The 19,086-nt window shown below is 49.8% G+C and overlaps 1 protein-coding gene across 2 annotated transcripts; it reads right to left on the bottom strand.

Moving 5' to 3' along the window:
- Window positions 1-10,334: 10,334 nt before the first annotated feature.
- On the bottom strand, window positions 10,335-18,516 carry LOC119717040 (C-type lectin domain family 4 member D-like). Of its 2 annotated transcripts, none has more exons than XM_072042953.1 (7): window positions 18,342-18,516; window positions 17,601-17,696; window positions 16,440-16,532; window positions 12,989-13,081; window positions 12,035-12,120; window positions 11,681-11,808; window positions 10,335-10,905 (listed from the first exon to the last, which is right to left on the bottom strand). In XM_072042953.1, the coding sequence occupies exons 1-7, from the start codon at window positions 18,376-18,378 to the stop codon at window positions 10,755-10,757; spliced, it is 684 nt and encodes a 227-aa protein (XP_071899054.1). In that variant the 5' UTR covers window positions 18,379-18,516; the 3' UTR covers window positions 10,335-10,754. The 2 variants fall into 2 exon arrangements, with proteins under 2 accessions (XP_071899054.1, XP_071899050.1); XM_072042949.1 differs by having other exon boundaries at window positions 12,035-12,186; window positions 18,342-18,509.
- Between the last annotated feature and the right edge of the window lie 570 nt (window positions 18,517-19,086).

Genomic DNA, 19,086 nt, shown 5'->3' with positions numbered 1-19,086 from the left:
CGCGCGGCCCTTACTTGCACACATCCTTCTGCAGGTACAGGGAGCTGTTATTATTCTACATCAGGGCCAGCTGCAGCGCCCACTGCTTTTTGGCTATGTGTCTGTGCCCCGCGTTGCGTTTCCACAATGGGATGAACTCCTTGCCCTCGCTATAGAGTGGGCTCGAACGAAGGTACGTGCAATAGATGGCAGTGAACCGCGCCTGTTGTCGGTGGAACTACGGCCAAATGCCCTGGCGTCTCTTTTACAACAATCTATGCAGTTGCAGACTGCCCTAGCAGCTTACCCTTATGCTTTGCAGGCATATCCAAAGTCGCCTTATGCGAATCTATTTTCTGTACTTGATGTAATTCCTGCTTTGCCGATCTCTCCAGAGCCATTGCAGGCTCGAACTGTTTTCACTGATGCAGCTGGCTCCACTCACAAGTTTGCTGTGGTGTGGTGGACTGGCTCGGAATGGGAAGGCCAAGTGCGCTGCAACACTTCTGTTTCTTTACAGCGTCTTGAAATGCTTGCTATTTGTCTCGTGCTCTCTCTTTTTCCCACAGAGCCTTTGAATATTGTAACAGATAGCCAATACTGTTTTCGCTCTGCCACCCTCTGCCGTTCCTGCATTGCACCACGGACTGAAACCACAGTCCTCCTGTATAATGCTCTTTCTCAGCGCAGCCAGCCTGGTTTTGTAATGCAATGCAACAGCCATACGCAGTTACCTGGTTTCATTACGGCGGGTAACGTGGCAGCAGACTTGGCATGCTACCCCGCTCTTGTCGATACCCGCGTAGCTGCTGCCCAGTCGCACCGCCAATTTCACCAATCGGCTTTGTCGTTGCATCGTCTATTTAAAATTCCGCTAGCTGACGCACGGTCTATAATAGCCGCATGTCCAGCCTGTAGTCACCCTGCTCCTCTGCCGTCTGGGGTAAATCGGAGAGGACTGCGTCCCAATGAGCTGTGGCAGATGGACATTACAGAATATGCGCCTTTCGGACATTTCCGGTTTCTCCACGTCGTGGTGGATACCTGTAGTGGTATGATGTGGGCTACTGCTCTCACAGCACAGAAAGCTCGAGAGTGCATTCGTGCCCTGCGCATTGCAGTTGCGGTCATGGGCATCCCGCACACTCTAAAAACAGATAATGGTCCAGGCTACACTAGTCGGCTCTTTGGCCAGTGGTGTTGTACCTGGGGCATCACTCATACCTTGGGTATTCTGCATAATTCTACTGGGCAAGCCATTATTGAGCGTACTCATCTGGCTTTGAAAGCTCTCCTCGATGCCCTTAAAGAGGGGGGAATGGAGGCGACTGGCTATGGAGATTCCTGTCCGCACGCTTTGTTATTAAAGGACCTTTTTAGTTTAAATCATTTGGAAGGTCGATCCGCAGACCATGCTATGACAGAACGCGTACCTTTAGGGGTCGTTCAGGTACGCCTGGGCGGTGGGCCATGGAATCGGGATCCGGTACCCCTGTTAGTTATGGGTCGGGGTTACGCCTGTGTACAACTACCATCGGGGGTTCGATGGGTTCCAGCCCAATGGGTACGTCCATTCCCTGGACTCAAAGGAACAGCCGTTCCCTGAACAGGTGGACTCAAAGGAACAGGAAATGAGTAAGTAACTTTCTTCCCTTTACAGCGACTCCTGCTTGTCCTCGCCTTATGCCCTGCAGTGTACGGGGGCTACTGGCAGGAGTATGCCGTGGGCTACCGGGCCGCTCCGCTGTTCCCAATGCCATACGCTTACAACTTATGGTCTGCTGAGCCAGTACTCAACGGGACACTTCGTGGGTTGTTCCTGCCTGTTACTTGCCGGGGAAGGAAGCTGACTACAATCCGTATCAATGCCACCGTGCAGGCAGGTATCAATCTGACACATGAAACACTCTTGTCATCGGACAGCACCACACATGCGACGGAGGACGGAAAAGAAACCGTTCTGCCGATGGCCCGATTGTGCGGCTCCATTGACATTTGGGACAATGGGACAATAGCGGATGTGACCGTTCTGCCATGGACAGTTAAGACCACGGTGCGCAATCAGTCGGTGGCCTGGTTGTGGGTGGGATCACCGGGCCAAGCTCCTGCACCGGTGGACTTTTTCCCTGGGGATGCTTGGACTGTAAATAGCCGTGCGACGGCCCTTTATCAATCGGTCCACGTCGCGCATGTTTCAAACTCTGCTCATTGGCGTTTACCTAACCCCTATTGGTTGCTCTGTTCTCAGGAACGTGCTTGGAAGGTGACTCCAGCTAACACGACACTTGGTTTGTGCTCTATGGGCACGTGCAATTGTGGCCACATCGCACTACTCGCAGCCCACGAGCAACCCGAGGAGTCTGTAAAATTCCGGTGTTGTTAAAAATGAGAGATAAAAGGTCAGTTCAGTGCACACAGCAAGCAAGGAGCAATCAAGAGGAAAATTTAATGATAGGGTTAATTAGAGATTTCGCAAAAATGCAGAATGTGAGTCAAGTGACCGCTTGTTTACCTATACCTAAATCCGCAGGTGATCCTATACCCTGGGGTATAATCACATCACCGATACCCCAGATTGAGAAAAACAAAACAATCCAATGTGAATCGGAAACGGTCATAGAGACAGAAATGCTGGAAGGGTTTTATAGAGAGTGTCAGATTTGCCTTTATTCTGGGCGTCAAAAGGAAAGAAATTACATATTTACGGACCTAGACAACAAGGATGGACAACTAGGGATGTGTGAGTATGATGCACCACGCACACGACAAAAGGAAAAGGTTATATGGAAGTGTAAAGAAGGTAATGAGATAGGAGGATTAGAGGGTTGGGAGTCAGCATGGGCATTAAATATACTGCAGAAATACCAATATGGGGGGAATACTCCTTGGTGTTTGCAGTGGGTAGGAAGGACGAATAATGACCAGAGTTTACTATATGAGACGGCTCAGAGGGAAACTAGTAGTCGGGAGAGGGTAAAGGCAGTCCCGTGGTGGAATTGTACACAAATATTCAATTGTGACACTGCTTTAGAAACAATATCTCTGCTCCCAGTTAAAATAGCCTTAGCCACCGGATGTGCATCCAGAGGTCTACAAGTTAACATGAGTATCACCAATCGGAATATAGCCAGCCAGACTGGCAGGGAAAAGACCTCAGTGAATTGTAAATCCTCGACTATACGAAGCATGGGACATTTTGTGTGGGCCGCCAGTGATGGAAATTGGACGACCCATTTAAATTTGGATGGCCCAGTAAAAGAAATAACTTTAGGATTGCCCACCCTTTCCCCGCTTTGGAAAAAATCTCCTCTCATAGAGAGAAGGACAAAAAGAGAAGTAAGTGAAGAAGACGATGAGTGGCAGGAACCGTCCACTGGGATAAAAATAGGATGGGTGGTAGAATCGTTTGCCCGGATAGCCTCCTACCACAATAGGGAGCTGATATACAATTTGATGGGGCAAGTACATAGACTGGCCAACATGACCAAAAGGGGGTTTAAGGAATTAAATATACAGTTACAAGCCACAACAAGAATGACCCTGCAGAATAGATTGGCCCTGGATATGCTTCTGTTAAAGGAACACGGCGTCTGTGGATACCTTAAAGATAAGGTTGACCATTGTTGTATACACATTCCGAATGTAACTGCCGATGTAGAATGTGACATATCCCAAATAGCCCAGGTAGAAGACAAAATAAAACTCTTGAGGCAACTCTCGAGGGGTTAGGCTTTCAGCTAGAAGGATGGCTTAAATCACTCTTACAAACAATATTGCTACTGGTAACAGTATTCATTGGGATAGGGCTAGTATATGCATGTACTAAAGCAAAAATAGCTAGAAGCAGTATAATGAATCGCAGCATGCTGACCATTCTCAACAAAAATCATGAAGGGTTCCCATTGTCACCGCTTGCTCCTGGGACGGATACTCGTCCCTAAGTAATTATGATTAAATCACGCTTAGCGTAACGGGTTAAAGGAGGTACGTTACTGCATAAAGAGGGGGGAGGTGTGGGATTATTCTGGGTTGTGCCTGCGTGCACGAAAGGAGGGGTCTGGGGTTCCTGCGAGCACAGTGGGAGGGGTCCTGGGTTCCTGGGTGGGACGCTTTGACACTAAATAAGATAATGTCACACAGTAATAAATTGGCTTATGGCACAGAACGCTGGTCTTTGTGTCCGTTTGTCCCGGGGCTTTCGGTCGGGATATCCTACACCTGGAGGGATCCATACTGCATATATGTAAGCGTATATTCTCCGCTAACAAGCTTTCACCCTGAGCAGCCAGAGAGGGCAGTAGGGTGAGGCTGCTGGTGTTGATTGTGTAAGTGCTTTTCAGCAGTGCTCATCTGTCTGTCTGCATGCTATGCATACTTGTACCTGTATACATACACGCTGTGTGAATGTGTGCAGCTTTGCCTGTTTGGTGTACACACTCAGCCTCGCTACAGCCTGGACCTAAGGACATGGCAATGCAGCTGCCTTGCGTCTGCTGGGCTATGGCATTTGGCAGCTTCTGCCACCACCCACACAACGACTCCCATGGATGGGTTTAGGAAGCCAACTCTCCTGGTCAGCCACCTTTTCTCCAGTACAAATTCTCCCCTGCCCTGGGACACAGAGGGACGGCTCACGTTATAGGTAGGACAGAACAACACAGCCAGGAGATGCACATCGGCGCTGCACGGGGAACTGGCACGGTTTCTCTGGGAGAACCGAGGCAGGTGATGCTTCCCGAGGCAAACAGAGGTGGGGGCATAGGGACCAGGAAACAGAAAGGGGTGGAGAAGGATGGGAGCCACAGGGGCACACGGTCTGCAGCAAGACTCGGGTGGAAGTGAAGGCAATATGCATTGCACTTCTGGAGGGGCCCTCACGGGCAGCAACCACCCTGCCTCTCCCTGCCTCTTCTCCAGCATCGTCCAGCCTGGGCAGGTGTGCCCTGACAGGACCCACTGAGGTGCCAGCCTCCCAGGACGCCCGCTGCATCTGTTGAGTCCAGGATTAGCTCTGAGGTGGGAGGGGTGACCAAAGGACCTACTAATTTTGCTGCTGGGGCCACGTCCTCATACCTGGTCAACCATGTGCAGGCTAGACTCCTGGCACACGCTCCTGTTTCTCTCTCAGGTAAGACCTTCAGCATGGCAACATATGAAAACCCCACAGCTGGTTTCCTGTGCCCGGTCCCTCCCAGAGCCCTGGCTGTGTGCGACAGGACCGTTACACACAGGTTATCTCTGAGGCGTTAAGGCTCACTGGGTGTATGCAACTTCTACTGCAGTCATCTCTGGCTCTTTCCTGGCACAGCAACGTACTTGGTATGAAGCATGTGCATGCGCAAAATACCTCAGCTTAGAGAGGGAAAGGGAAAGAGAGAGAGGGGGAGTGAGCCCAGATCCTTTTTCATCGGTGTAATATTGTATTTTCTGCTTTACAGGAAATCAGTATTTGTTCAGCAAAGCCAATGCTGAACAGGACCCTCTATGACCCAGCAAGAAGCAGACACCTCTTCTCAAGGAGAGAAAGAGAACAGCAGCTCTGAGCATCCTTCTTGCATTGAAAAAGGATCCTGGGCCAGGAGCTGGTGGGGCTCATTGAGAGGGCTTTAAACTAGGTAAGAAGGGGGATGGGGCTGAAGCAAGGATTGTTGGGGCTGTGCCAGGGGGAACAATGGCAAGGCTGGAGGATAAGGCAATGGCCCAGCTGAAGTGCATCTACACCAATGCACGCAGCATGGGTAACAAACAGGAGGAGCTGGAAGCCAGGCAGGCAGGCAGGCAGCAGGCAGGCTACGACTTGGTTGCCATCACGGAGACGTGGTGGGACCAGTCTCATGACTGGAGTGCTGCAATGCCTGGCTATAGGCTCTTCAGAAGGGACAGGCAGCACAGAAGGGGTGGCGGTGTGGCTCTCTATATTAGAGAGTCTTTTGATGTTGTGGAACTCGAGGCTAGGAATGACAAGGTCGAGTCCCTTTGGTTTAGGATCGGCAGGGACAACAAGGCTAGTGTCCTGGTCGGGGTCTGCTATAGACCTCCAAACCAGGATGAGAAGACAGATGAGGAGTTCTACAGGCAGCTGACAGAAGTTGCGAAATCTGCAATGCTTGTACTCGTGGGGGACTTCAACTTCCCTGACATATCCTGGAAGCACAACACAGCCCAGAGAAAGCAGTCTGGGAGGTTTCTGGAGAGCATGGAAGATAGCTTCCTGATGCAGCTGGTTAGTGAACCTACCAGGGGTGGTGCCCCGCTACACCTTCTCTTCCCAAACAGGGAAGGACTCATGGAGGATGTGATTGTCGGGAGCTGTCTTGGGCAGAGTGACCACAAAATGGTGGAGTTCACTATTCTTGGCGAGGCCAGGAAGGGGACAAGTAAAACCACTGTATTGGACTTTCGGAGGGCTGACTTTGGGCTGCTCAGGACACTAGTTGGTGGAGTTTCTTGGGAGGCAGTTCTGAAGGGCAGAGGGGTCCAGGAAGGCTGGGCACTCTTCAGGAGGGAAATCCTAATGGCGCAGGAGCGGTCTGTCCCCATGTGCCCAAAGATGAGCCAGAAGGGAAGAAGACCAGCCTGGCTCAACAGAGAACTGTGGCTTGAGCTTAGGAGAAAAAAGAGGGTTTATAATCTTTGGAAAAGTGGGCAGGCCACTAGGCAGGACTATAAGGATGTTGTGAGGCTGTGCAGGGACAAAATTAGGAAGGCCAAAGCTCATCTGGAGCTCAATCTGACTACTGCCGTTAAAGATAACTAAAAATGTTTTTATAAATACATCAACACAAAAAGGAGGACTAAGGAGAATCTCCATCCTTTACTGGGTGCAGGGGGAAACTTAGTTACAAGAGATGAGGAAAAGGCGGAGGTGCTCAATGCCTTCTTTGTCTCAGTCTTTAGCGGCAATACCGGTTGTTCTCTGGATACCCAGTACCCTGAGCTGGTGGAAGGGGATGGGAACAGGGTGTGGCCCTCACCATCCACGAAGAACTGGTTGGTGACCTGCTACTGAACTTGGATGTGCACAAATCGATGGGGCCGGATGGGATCCACCCAAGGGTACTGAGAGAACTGGCAGAGGAGCTGGCCAAGCCCCTATCCATCATTTATCAGCAGTCCTAGCTATCGGGGGAGGTCCCAGTTGACTGGCGGCTAGCAAATGTGACGCCCTTCTACAAGAAGGGCCAGAGGGCAGACCCGGGAAACTACAGGCCTGTCAGTTTGACCTCAGTACCAGGGAAGCTCATGGAGCATGTTATAAATGATAAGAACTGCTTTGTATCACAATTGCCTAACTTTGGATTATTTACTAGCACAAGAAGGAGAAGTCTGTGGAAAATTTAGCTTTAGTAATTGCTGTTTAAAGATTGATAAAAAGGGTGTTTCTTCCTAGTAGCTAATAGAATGCTATGTTCCGGTTTAGGATGAGAAGAATGTTAATAATATGCTGATGTTTTAATTGTTTTTAATTGTTACAGAGCAGTGCTTACACCAAGCCAAGGACCAAGCCAAATTCAGCTTCTCACTGTCCTGTCAGCAGGCAGGCTGGGAGGAGGGCCGGACTGCTCGGGGTTAGGTTGAGCATCGGACAGTAGGTGGTGAGCAATTGCATTGTGCATCACTTGTTTCATACACATTATTACTAGTAGTACTATTATCATCATTATTATTGTTATTATTATTATTATTATTTTCTTGTTATCTCAACTCACAGGCTTCACTTTCCCATTTCTCTCTCCCATCCCAGAGAAGGAGAGGGGGGAGGTGAGCGAGCAAACAAAAACCTGGAAGGATATGGAATGGGATTTATTTTCATGGCTGCCTGGTGGACCATGGGTTAAAAGAGTGTTATTTTTATTGTTATGTGGTGTAAAGATGTTATTGTTTATACCTTGTATGATACCTTGTCTTACATTATTAATACGCCGGGTGATAAATAGTACATTGCTAATAACTTCATTAAAAAAAAGAAGAGAATATGTCAATTATGATGCTTAAGAATTGGACCCTCCAAGAACAAACTGATGAAATCCAATTATTAATAACAGAAGAGACACGAATTGGGGATATTAAAAAGAAGATAAGGGATTGTGAGGAATGTTTTAACAATTCCAATTCGTGTCCATAAATTCGTGTCCATAAATTTGTGTCCATAAAGAATAATTCTGTTTGAATCCTCTCTGCCTCTGGGCCCTGCACTGGCAATTTAGTTCTTGAACCACAGATGCAGTGTGTCCCAGTCTCCCCCTCATTCTAGTCAATTTATTACGTCTTCAGAAAACACTCCTTAAATTTATGAACCTGTTTGCTTTTGTTATTCCAGACTTCTATTTCTAACAGTTACAGCCTTTTTTCCTGTCTTCTTCGAGATTAACTTAACACTGCTATAGATGTGTCTGTGAATGGCTGGGGAAGAATGTTTTAATTATTCGTGATGCGTCAAATAAGAAAGCTGTTTGTGTTTGATGTCTGGGAGTTTCAGAACAACTGATAACAAATAGTGACTGTTATGAGATACTATGTGGATCCTTGGTATCTGGCCAGGAGGGCCAAGAGATTAAGAGGAAGAAAAAAGAAGCTGAAGGACGGTTGGGAGACAAGACCTGTGGAGAGTTTACAGAGAGTGTTCCGTAAACTTGGAATAGTGCCGAGTAAGTACAAAGGGTGAGAGGAAGACTACGAGCCTTCAGCATGAAAGACCCCTAGAGACCCCCAGAGGAGACTGATGCGCATGCTCCAGTAGGAGGGACTGGACCCCGGAAGCTAATTATAATAATCTATTTTTTTAGAAGTAGTAATGAATATGTATTAGTCTAGGTGCATAAAAATCAGCTGCTTGATGTAACTGGTGTGCATCCTGGTGGAGCAGAGACTCCCGGTGCACCCAGCGCTGTTTGCTTACCTCTATTCCTTTATATTCTTTTAATAAATCCTATTTTTTATTTAATCCTAATTTGAATCCTGAGCCATTTATAACAGAGCAGATCCTCTTGGGAGTCATCATGCAGCACTTGAAGGGCAAGCAGGCGATCAGGCCCAGTCAGCATGGGTTTATGAAAGGCAGATCCTGCTTGACGAACCTGATCTCCTTCTATGACAAAGTGATGCGCTGGGTGGACGAGGGAAAGGCCGTGGATGTGGTCTACCTTGACTTCAGCAAGGCTTTTGACACCGCCTCCCACAGCATTCTCCTCAAGAAACTGGCTGCTCTTGGCTTGGACTGGCGCACGCTTCGTTGGGTTAGAAACTGGCTGGATAGCCGGGCCCAAAGAGTCGTGGTAAATGGAGTCAAGTCCAGTTGGAGGCCAGTCACTAGTGGCGTCCCCCAGGGCTCGGTGCTGGGGCCGGTCCTCTTTAATATCTTCATCAATGATCTGGACGAGGGCATTGAGTGCACCCTCAGTAAGTTTGCAGATGACACCAAGTTAGGTGCATGTGTCGATCTGCTTGAGGGTAGGAAAGCTCTGCAGGAGGATCTGGATAGGCTGCACTGATGGGCTGAGGTCAACTGCATGAAGTTCAACAAGGCCAAGTGCCGGGTCCTGCACCTGGGGCGCAATAACCCCAAGCAGAGCTACAGGCTGGGAGATGAGTGGTTGGAGAGCTGCCAGGCAGAGAAGAACCTGGGAGTGATGGTGAACAGTCGGCTGAATATGAGCCAGCAGTGTGCTCAGGTGGCCAAGAAGGCCAACGGCATCCTGGCTTGTATCAGAAACAGTGTGACCAGCAGGGCTAGGGAGGTGATCGTCCCACTGTACTCGGCTCTGGTGAGGTCGCACCTCGAGTACTGTGTTCAGTTTTGGGCCCCTCGCTACAAGAAGGACATCGAGGTGCTTGAGCGAGTCCAGAGAAGGGCGACGAAGCTGGTGAGGGGCCTGGAGAACAAGTCCTACGAGGAGCGGCTGAGGGAGCTGGGCTTGTTCAGCCTGGAGAAAAGGAGGCTCAGGGGCGACCTTATTGCTCTCTACAGATACCTTAAAGGAGGCTGTAGAGAGGTGGGGGTTGGCCTGTTCTCCCACGTACCTGGTGACAGGACGAGGGGGAATGGGCTTAAGTTGCGCCAGGGGAGTTTTAGGTTGGATCTTAGGAAGAACTTCTTTACTGAAAGGGTTGTTAGACACTGGAACAGGCTGCCCAGGGAAGTGGTGGAGTCACCATCCCTGGAAGTCTTTAAAAGACGTTTAGATGTAGAGCTTAGGGATATGGTTTAGTGGGGACTGTTAGTGTTAGGTTAGAGGTTGGACTCGATGATCTTGAGGTCTCTTCCAACCTAGAAATTCTGTGATTCTGTGATTCCTGCATCTTCTTCCTTCAGGAGAGCTCCAGCTCTTTTCAGCCAGCAGCTGCCAGACTCACACAGAGTGTGACTGACAGAAGAGCCCAGGAATTGTTTGATGACCCCGAACCCTCCTGTGTCAGTCCCATGGAGGCAATGGCATTGAAAGAAAGGTACTGGCACACTTCCCATAGAGACATGACCTTCACCTGCCATGCTTGCCTGGAGATTCCATTGCCAAATCTGTCATCACCGACCATGGGATGGGATGGTCAGCCTGAGAAAGCACAGGCAGAGTTCTCTAGCATTTATTGTTTCCACATCAGGGGTACTTTGAGAAATACACATGCACAGGGGATGCTGTGTGCAGAGCAACATCACTCCCAGTCTCATCATCCCATGAGCAGAGGCAAGACAAATGCTCCAAGGCTCTCCTACCCCTCCCAACACAGCCCTCTGCTGTTCCCAGTTCGCTGCTCATCTCAGGATGAGGATTCCTCCATCATATTGTTTCTGCTGCAGTCTCACAAATCCAATAAGAGTGGATTGTGCATGGGACATTATTCCAGTTCCGGAAAATATCTTTCTGGTAATGGATTACAACACACAGCTCATCACTTGGTTGATCACTTGGCTCCCCACGCCTCCAGAACCTGAGAGAGAGACAGACATGTTACTCCCTGTGCACCCTGCAAGCACATTGCTGGAAGAGGCCACGCCTGGAATACAAGGCTTGGAGGGGAGACAGTCCAGATGCAGTTTGATGGACAGAAGTCGTACCCTTCCTCGCACTCTGCTAATCATACTGGCAGAAGTCTTACATGCAAATCTGACTTATTTCTAGAACCAACACAGCAGGGAGCTGTTCAGTCCTGGTAGGCAGAGCTGCTCACCACAGCTCACCCCAGGCACTTCACAGCCAGCAGGGGATGCGTCTCTTCCAGAAGAAACATCTGCAAGCCAAGCCCTGGTGATCTCTCCAGCACCCCATTGCTTCTGCAGCATGACAGCACTGGCCCAGCATGTGCCTACACCTGCACACCTACAGGCACATAGACCATGTGCCTACACCTGCACACCTACAGGAACACAGACCATGTGCCTACATCTGCACATGTGTGTGGTGGGGCAGTACGGAGGTCAGGCAAGGCTTGTCCTGCATGAAGGACTCTTTCTCCTCACAAAATGCAGCTTCATCTATGCCTACAGCACCGATGGCCATGTCACAGATAACTTATCACTAACCACTAACCAGCATGGATGGATCGGTGGGAACCTGGTATCCTACAAAGCACTTGCCGGCTCCATCATTGTCCTTCACAGACAGCCATGGCATATCCCTCCCATGCTCATCAGACACCCTCACATCTCTTCCACCCTCTTGCACTACCTGGAGCCACACCAAACACTCCGTCATGGGATACTCACGCTGCTCTTTCATTATAGGGAGTCTGGTCTGCCCAGCGCCACTGGCCCGCCTCCTTTTCCCGCAGACCGATGTATAAATTGATTCCATTTTGTCGGTATTTCATCTGTATTTCCTTGTAGAGGAAAGCCTGGAAATCAGGGAGAGTACAACGTCCATGAGGTTCAGGACTGAACAGAGGGAGGTGGCAGGAGTCCTAGTGGGGTGGAGCTGGTGGCAGACTGGAGCCAGTGCTGAGTGCATGCAGCAAGGACATCCCCCCTCCACTGCAGGAGCCAGGAGGGGCTCTGAGGCCCCTCCAGGCCTGGCACTCCTGTCTCCAGGCTGCTCTGCCCCTCTCTCAGCCCTGCACTTACCTGCTCTGCTTTTGTATTGATCACCACCAGCTGGGAGCCCATCCCACTGCAGTTCTGCTGGCTCTCATCCCAGGGCATCTGATCATCTGAGAAGTAATAGCAGCTTTCTTGAAAGGGTCTCCAGCCCTCTGAACAGCACTTCCAGTCTCGCCCTGTGCAGGGAGAGACCACGGAGCATGAATGCTAATAAAGAGAGAGATGGTCACTGCAAAGACCCCCTGTTCTCCAGGGACAATGCTCGTATTCTAACTTAGATTCTTTCTTTCTTTCTTTCTTTCTTTCTTTCTTTCTTTCTTTCTTCCTTTCTTCCTTTCTTCCTTTCTTCCTTTCTTCCTTTCTTCCTTTCTTTCTTCCTTTCTTCCTTTCTTTCTTTCTTCCTTTCTTCCTTTCTTTCTCTCCTTCCTTCCTTCCTTCCTTCCTTCCTTCCTTCTATAAATTTTTGGAAGAAAAAACACCCACAAGTATAATGTAGGTATTTCTTCAAATTGTTCTGAGGTATGATCAGAAGAGAGCTCTGTGTACACAAGTCCATGGTAATCTTTGTACCGTGCTCTCAGGTCTTGCTTTGACAAAGACAAAGCCATTCTGGTGATCTGTTTTGACTCCTCCTTGTACAGTCTCCCATAGGATTGTAGGTGCAGCAGCAGGGAATATTACTTGTTTTTCTGAAGAGAGTTGCACTTTTATTATTGCTCCATTATTAATCTTCCCTGCACCACTGTATGATACTATGCATTTTGTCCTTGTCAGTGTGTTCACACCCACCCTGCCCTCCCAGGACACTCTTAACATGGACCTATCCTCCCCCTAAGCTGCTAGCAGGAAATCCTTTTTCTCTCTCTCCCACATCTCTCCTCTGGAGCCTGCTCCTGTTGCTGCTTGCTGTGAGAGCAGACCCCAGCAATCACCATCCTCATAACAAAGACCTCCTGCATCCTTGCCAGCATGACTGACCTTTGCCTTGATGCACCGCCAAGATGCAGTGCAACTCTGTGTGGTTCCCCTGCAGGGCTGCGGGCTTGTCACAGCTCTGGGAGACGTGAGTGACTGGAAAGGGAAAGAAAAGAAGGCAGGGTTACCACTTTCTCCGTGCTTCTCCCACACCGTTTTGTGCTTCACTTTTTTATGCATTTCCCCACCAAGCTCTGACTCAGCATCACTGCTCCTCTGGCTCTCCCTTTCAGGTTCTCAAGAGGTAACTGACATTCTGTCAGGGAAGAGGAACAAGCATTTCTGCTCCCAGCCACCCACAGCTGCCTGCAAGGGTCCTCCACTCAGTGACTGACAATTTCTAGCCAGGATGACCTAGTCAACAAAGCTAGGGAAGCCTGGGACCCACCTGAGCAGTCCCAGGTGGCTGTGGCAAGCCAGTGGTTTGTTACTGGAGTCTGTCCCAGCACTGAGCAGATGCCCTCAGGCTTCCTTGGATGCCATGGAGCTGAAGGTGTGGGGTTAGTTGCTCCATGGCTCTTAGAAAACTAGGCCCAAAGCAGTATGGCTGCCTTCACAGCAAGTGACAACCTTCCACGTCAGAGAGCAGAGGGACCCCTGGGAGGGGATAACACAGAGAACATGACACAGGGTGGGGCTGATTCCACCTGACCACAGGTATTGACCATGGAGATACCCATCTAAATCCCTTTACACTCAGTGGATTAAAAGAAGCACTTCAGCAACAGTTTCTCTCTTCCTAAGCTAGCCATAGACATCAGCAATAGTTTGGATGAGAAACACATTAGATGGGCCTGTTTTAGCAGCAGCAAAGACAGTCCAGGTGAAGGTAACAGCATATGCCTCTCTCTACTGAAACCAGGGTGGAATACTTGGGAATTGCTATTTGGCTCATACAGTGGTGGTGGCTGGTGTCAGCAGGCCATGTTCACAGCCCAAAGGACTGTGGAGTGGTCACCAACTCAGACACTCAGGGATATTGATAATATAGATAACATTGACAATAGAGACGTCTATTTTCATCAGCTGTGTCATTTAGAAATAGCAGTACTAATGAGGAGGGAAGACTAATCACAGTGACCCCTGTGAGTGATCAGTGATCTCCTATAATGGACAAAGGCTCAGAAGAGCTGGGCAGGGGCAATTACAAAGCTCGGGGAAGAATCTATGCAGTGACTGACTACAGCTGTTGCAATGAAAGGGGACCTTATCTCAGCACAAATGGGACCAAGGAGTGGGCTTTGCCCTAGTTAGCTGAGTGAATCAACCAGTTATATCAGCTGAGTGAATTGACCAGCTGTGTAACTGTACATCCCTCAGAAGATCAAAACAATGGCAATAATCTCCTAAATTAGCCAGACTGGCATGGGATGAAGGTATGTATGCTTTCAGCCCAAAACAGCATAGGAAACTGAACAACAAAAACAACTCGGAGGAGAGCAATGAGCCTGAGCTGGCTTTAACCCACATATTCCTTTTTGGTTGCTGGGGATACTCAGCGTTGCAGTGGCGGACAGATTGCAGAGATTGGTAAGCCCATCCCAGCTGGGAGCCCATCCCACTGCAGTTCTGCTGGCTCTTATCCCAGGGCATCCAATCATCTGAGAAGTAATAGCAGCTTTCTTTAAAGGGTCTCGAGCCCACTGGACAGCACTTTCAGCTGTCCTCTGTAGGGGAAGAAAGACCTGTGTTGGACAAGATGTGCTGTGCCTCTTCTCAGTGAGCTCAGCACAGAACCCCAAGTATCAGAGAAGGGGTTTGAACTGTACATTTCTTTTGGACAGCGGTAAATGCTCTCTTTTGTGCTCCACAAACAGCACCATTGACACCCTGACAGATTGCTGTCACAGGGCCCCTGCTTGAAGAGCTTTTTCCTTTGTTCTATCTGCCCATTCAAGCTCTGCTTGGGGAGAGGCACTTTCTGCCTCACCATTCCTGAGGAAGTGAGATGGGAAGGAGCTGAGCACTCCTCTGGGGACACAGACATCAGAAAAGCATTGTCCAAGTGATTAGCTCTCATCTCATACACAGGAACAAACATACACAGTAAACTAGGCTGGCAGCCTCACTGCCAACACTGGTAGTTTCTTACACAAGCCGTGCATGTTTTCCTAGAAATTTGCCTTGCACGTAGAAAGTCACATGATGGATTGAAAAGCATGGGCACATTCTCTAAAGGACGAGGTTATCTTTTTTCAGGTTATATACCTCTATCTGTAAGCTGTTTCTATCACACACAGAATATAGCTCAATATGGAACATGTCCAACAAACAAGTCCTTCCAGTCTAGTCAACCAACAAAGACACTCTGGTACACTGAGCAGAGCTGAATCTCAGACCTCACAGGGACTTTCTTCTTGGGTTCCCCACACAGGAGCTCTCCAGGGGCTCCCTGTGCTAATCTATGCAATCAAGGTGCGACTGCCAAATGCTGTAACCAGCTGCTGCTGATATGGGGCCAGAAAAATGAAAGGAACAGGGAAGGGAGGAGAGGCCCAGGAGGCTGTGGTCCAAAGCAAGACCACAGAGGAACCAAAACCAGAAGCAAAGAATTCTTGTGCTGCAAGAACCACATGAAAAGCAATGAACCTGCCTGCCTGCAATGCTTCTGCCTGGGCAGGTGCTTAGTTCTTCCAGTACCTACAGGTATATATTTGACCATGTCCCTTGCACTCACATATTCTCACCCAGCAGAGTAAAGATGCAGGCTTCAGGGCTCACACTCTTCAAAAGGTCCCAGCTTCCATTCATGAGGCTGTGGAGTCCCTTTCTCTGGAGATATTCAAGGCCCACCTGGATGCCTACCTGGGCAACCTGTTCTAGGGAACCTGCTTTGGCAGGGGGGTTGGACCCAATGCTCTCTTCACGTCCCTCCCAACCCCTACAATTCTGTGATTCTGTGAAATGAAAAGCTGCTCATTTCACACAGTTTAAATCTAATCAGGGTCAAAGCAGTTGTCTCAGATTCCCTTCTTGGCACGAAATCGAGAAATTGAAGAGTCCAGGGAGTGGAAGAAGCAGAAAAAAAAATGTTAATTTACCTGTGTTCTTCTATATTAGATCAATGTTTACCATTACATTTGTAGAAACAGAAACCATGGCACTGGAGAGCACAGATCTGAGCCATCCCTTACAAAAAGATGAAGTGCTTTTGGCTAGATTTGTGAACTGGACTGGAGCTGAGGGGCTGTATGTGGGCAGAGAATAGGACGAGTGATCACAAGGTAGAACTGGAGCAAGCCACCCTCTTCCACTGGCCCAGGACGTGTTTTCAGAGCATCCTAAGTCAGACTGTAAAACACAGCATTTTCTTTCCTCATCTCTCCATCTTCCTTCCCTAGGGCAATCCAGCTCTGGCTGACAATCCCGTTCCCAAACTCAAAGGCTGACTTACACCAGAATAAATGTGGGGGACGTGCTCAGTGTCACTCCCAAGGCTCTTAGCATCACTCACTTTGGCTTGCAGATCCATTGGGGATGCAGTGCCACTCCGAAGCATTCTGGGGCAGAGTCTTGTACTGGCCACAGCTCCTGTGAAAGAGAACAACTGGGAAGAGAGGAAAGAGAAGGAAGGCGCTACTGTCATCCTTTCATCCTCACTCATGGGCAAGCTGTCCTGCCCTCCACCTTCTGGCTGAGAGCTCCCTCAGAGACTCGGTTACACCAACAAGCTCTGAAAATTGCATCCTGAAGGAAAAGAGCAGACAGCTTTCCCCACTACGGGTCACTCCCTCCCTTGGGCAAACACCGATCAGATGAGCCCCCCTCACCTCAGCTGGCTGAGACTCATTTTCCCAGCTGACAAAGCCCAGCTAAGACACCCTTAGAGTATGGGGTCAGGAAAAGGTCAAAGAAGTTGTGAGATCATCCTAGTAAAGGTGGAATATCAATATGCATTCCCTCTTAATCTGCCTGTGATCTGCAGCTTTAGAGCACCGTTTTCACGCATACCAAGGAGGGGAAGAACTGCTGAGTGCTGAGGCCTCACCCAAGGGAGCTGAACACCACAGGAGAGTTATCACAGAGCAGTAACGATACTCCAGGACACTACACGCGACATTTCCCTTCTGTTTGTTCCAGGCGCTGTGGGTGGGATGCAGCTGAAGCATTTTGGAGGATTTACGCCTCACTCTGCTCAACCGTGGGCAGCCCTGGTAGCAGGATGTCCAGGGAGATCATGCTGGCTCCTCGGCTGCAACAGGGTCACGAGGAGCTCTGAGGGACACCACAAATGCGGCCAGGAGAACTGAGAGCCAACAGCCAGCCCTCGGGGAACCTGCTCAGATGTTGTGTGGCACTACGGAGACTTCTCGGCCCTGTTGCAGTGGGAGGGCAGGAACTGATGGGTTTCACCCAGGACTGGCTGGATTCAGCAGCTGGGAAGTGAGAGGAGCTGTGGGAAGGCCCTGCCAGGACACTACCTGCTAACTGTGCAAGGGACGCGGCTCCCCAGCTAAGAGGCAGCGTGAGAAAGGGGCAGCAGAACAGGCTGTTTGGGTGCAGGGCAGTCGCCTGCTGGCAAAGAGGCTGGGGTTTTCTTTTTCCACCTGACACCAGGCAACTTCAGGTCCCGTTCCCTTCCTCCCCGGGGAAGTAAAGGGACCCTGGCACCCACCGAGGCCGACGGTCATGAGGGCAGTTTTGACGGCAAGGGCAGAAACGAGGAAGACCCAGGGGCTCAGGCGGGAACAGCTGCTCCCTTCTGCTGGGGCTGAAAAACACAAGGCAAGAGTGGAAATCCCCGGCCCAGAGTCGGGGGGCAGGATAATCCAAGGGGCTGCGTGCCCTGACAGCCTGCTGATAACCCTGTCCCAAGGCCTGGCAGGTCCCGCAGGCGCTGTAACCAGCTCGTGCTGTCTGTCACTGGCAGTGGGTCACACCTGCAGCGTAGGGCAACACGGGGACTGCCCTCTTGCTTCATGTCAAAAGCCATAGCTGCGATCTTCCCAAGCTGCACTACTTTTCTTCTTCTGTCACGCCTCATTTCTCCCCTGCACACCGTCCTGGTTGCCCTCCCTTACCCCGTCTTTCACTGAATGCTCTTTCTCTACCTCCGTCCTCCTCACCTCTCTCTGGAGCTTCTTTCTCTCAGCTTCCCAACTCTTAGTTGGGCTCTGTCCCCCAGCCTCTTTTACACAACAGCGAGTGGTCACTTACTCAAAGGACTGACAGTCCAGCTCAGTGTCTGGCAGCAGACACGCAGAAGAGATGGTTTCTACCCTGAGAATGGGTACTCGGTCTTTCTCCTGGTACGCAGCCAGCCATGGTACCATGCCCTTTATTTATCCCAGCCCCATATTTTCCCCCACCTTCTCCTTCTCCTAGAGGAGGACAGAAAGGAAGGCTTTATGGTTACCTGCAGTCCCAGGACCGACTCTTTCTTGCTGGTTCATTATCGCTGCCACAGAATCACTTCTCCACCAAGAGTCCGTCCACGTTAGCAGTACGGCCACAAGCACAACCCTTCTGCAGGAGGAGGAGCTAGGGCAGCTCCCACAGTGCCGGGCAGTCTGCACAGAACCAAATCCGATGTGCAGACAGAGTCATAGCTGGGGTATTCCCCACAGCACATGGAGAGAGACGAATTTTCACCATTCCTCTGTCAGGACGTTTCACAAGACGCTTGTTGCAAAAAAGAAACTCACAGAGGCAAAGGAGAACAGATGAAAACTAGAACCACTGCCACTCAGACCATCGTCTTCTGCACATTTTCAAGCAGCATTACAAGACATTAGTGGTGTTTTTATCCTTCCCTGGTGAGAGAGAACGAGTGTGAAAATGCCTGTGCTGTTGATAGTTGCTAGCAAAGCGAATTAAATAATTATAAACACACTCACAAGGGCACGTGACTTGCTGACATGGAGCCGGAGATCTGAAGGGATCACCAGATCATGTCAGCATCCCTGCCTGTGACAGATCGCAAAGCTTTACTCTGTGACCAATACGTGAGGCACACATGGCGCTTGTAGCACTGCTCGGGGTGACTTGATTGAAAACTCTGGAGGATGTAAGCATCCCTAAGGATATCCCGAAGGAAAAAGAAGCCCTGCTGGGCCTCTCTGCGCTCTGAACTGAGTGCTGTGGGCATGCAGACACTGCTC

The sequence above is a fragment of the Anas platyrhynchos genome, chromosome 1, assembly GCF_047663525.1.
Source record: "Anas platyrhynchos isolate ZD024472 breed Pekin duck chromosome 1, IASCAAS_PekinDuck_T2T, whole genome shotgun sequence".
NCBI lineage: Eukaryota > Metazoa > Chordata > Aves > Anseriformes > Anatidae > Anas > Anas platyrhynchos.
The sequence above is the reverse complement of the archived record's forward strand: the minus strand, read 5'-3'. Positions and strand labels throughout refer to the sequence as shown.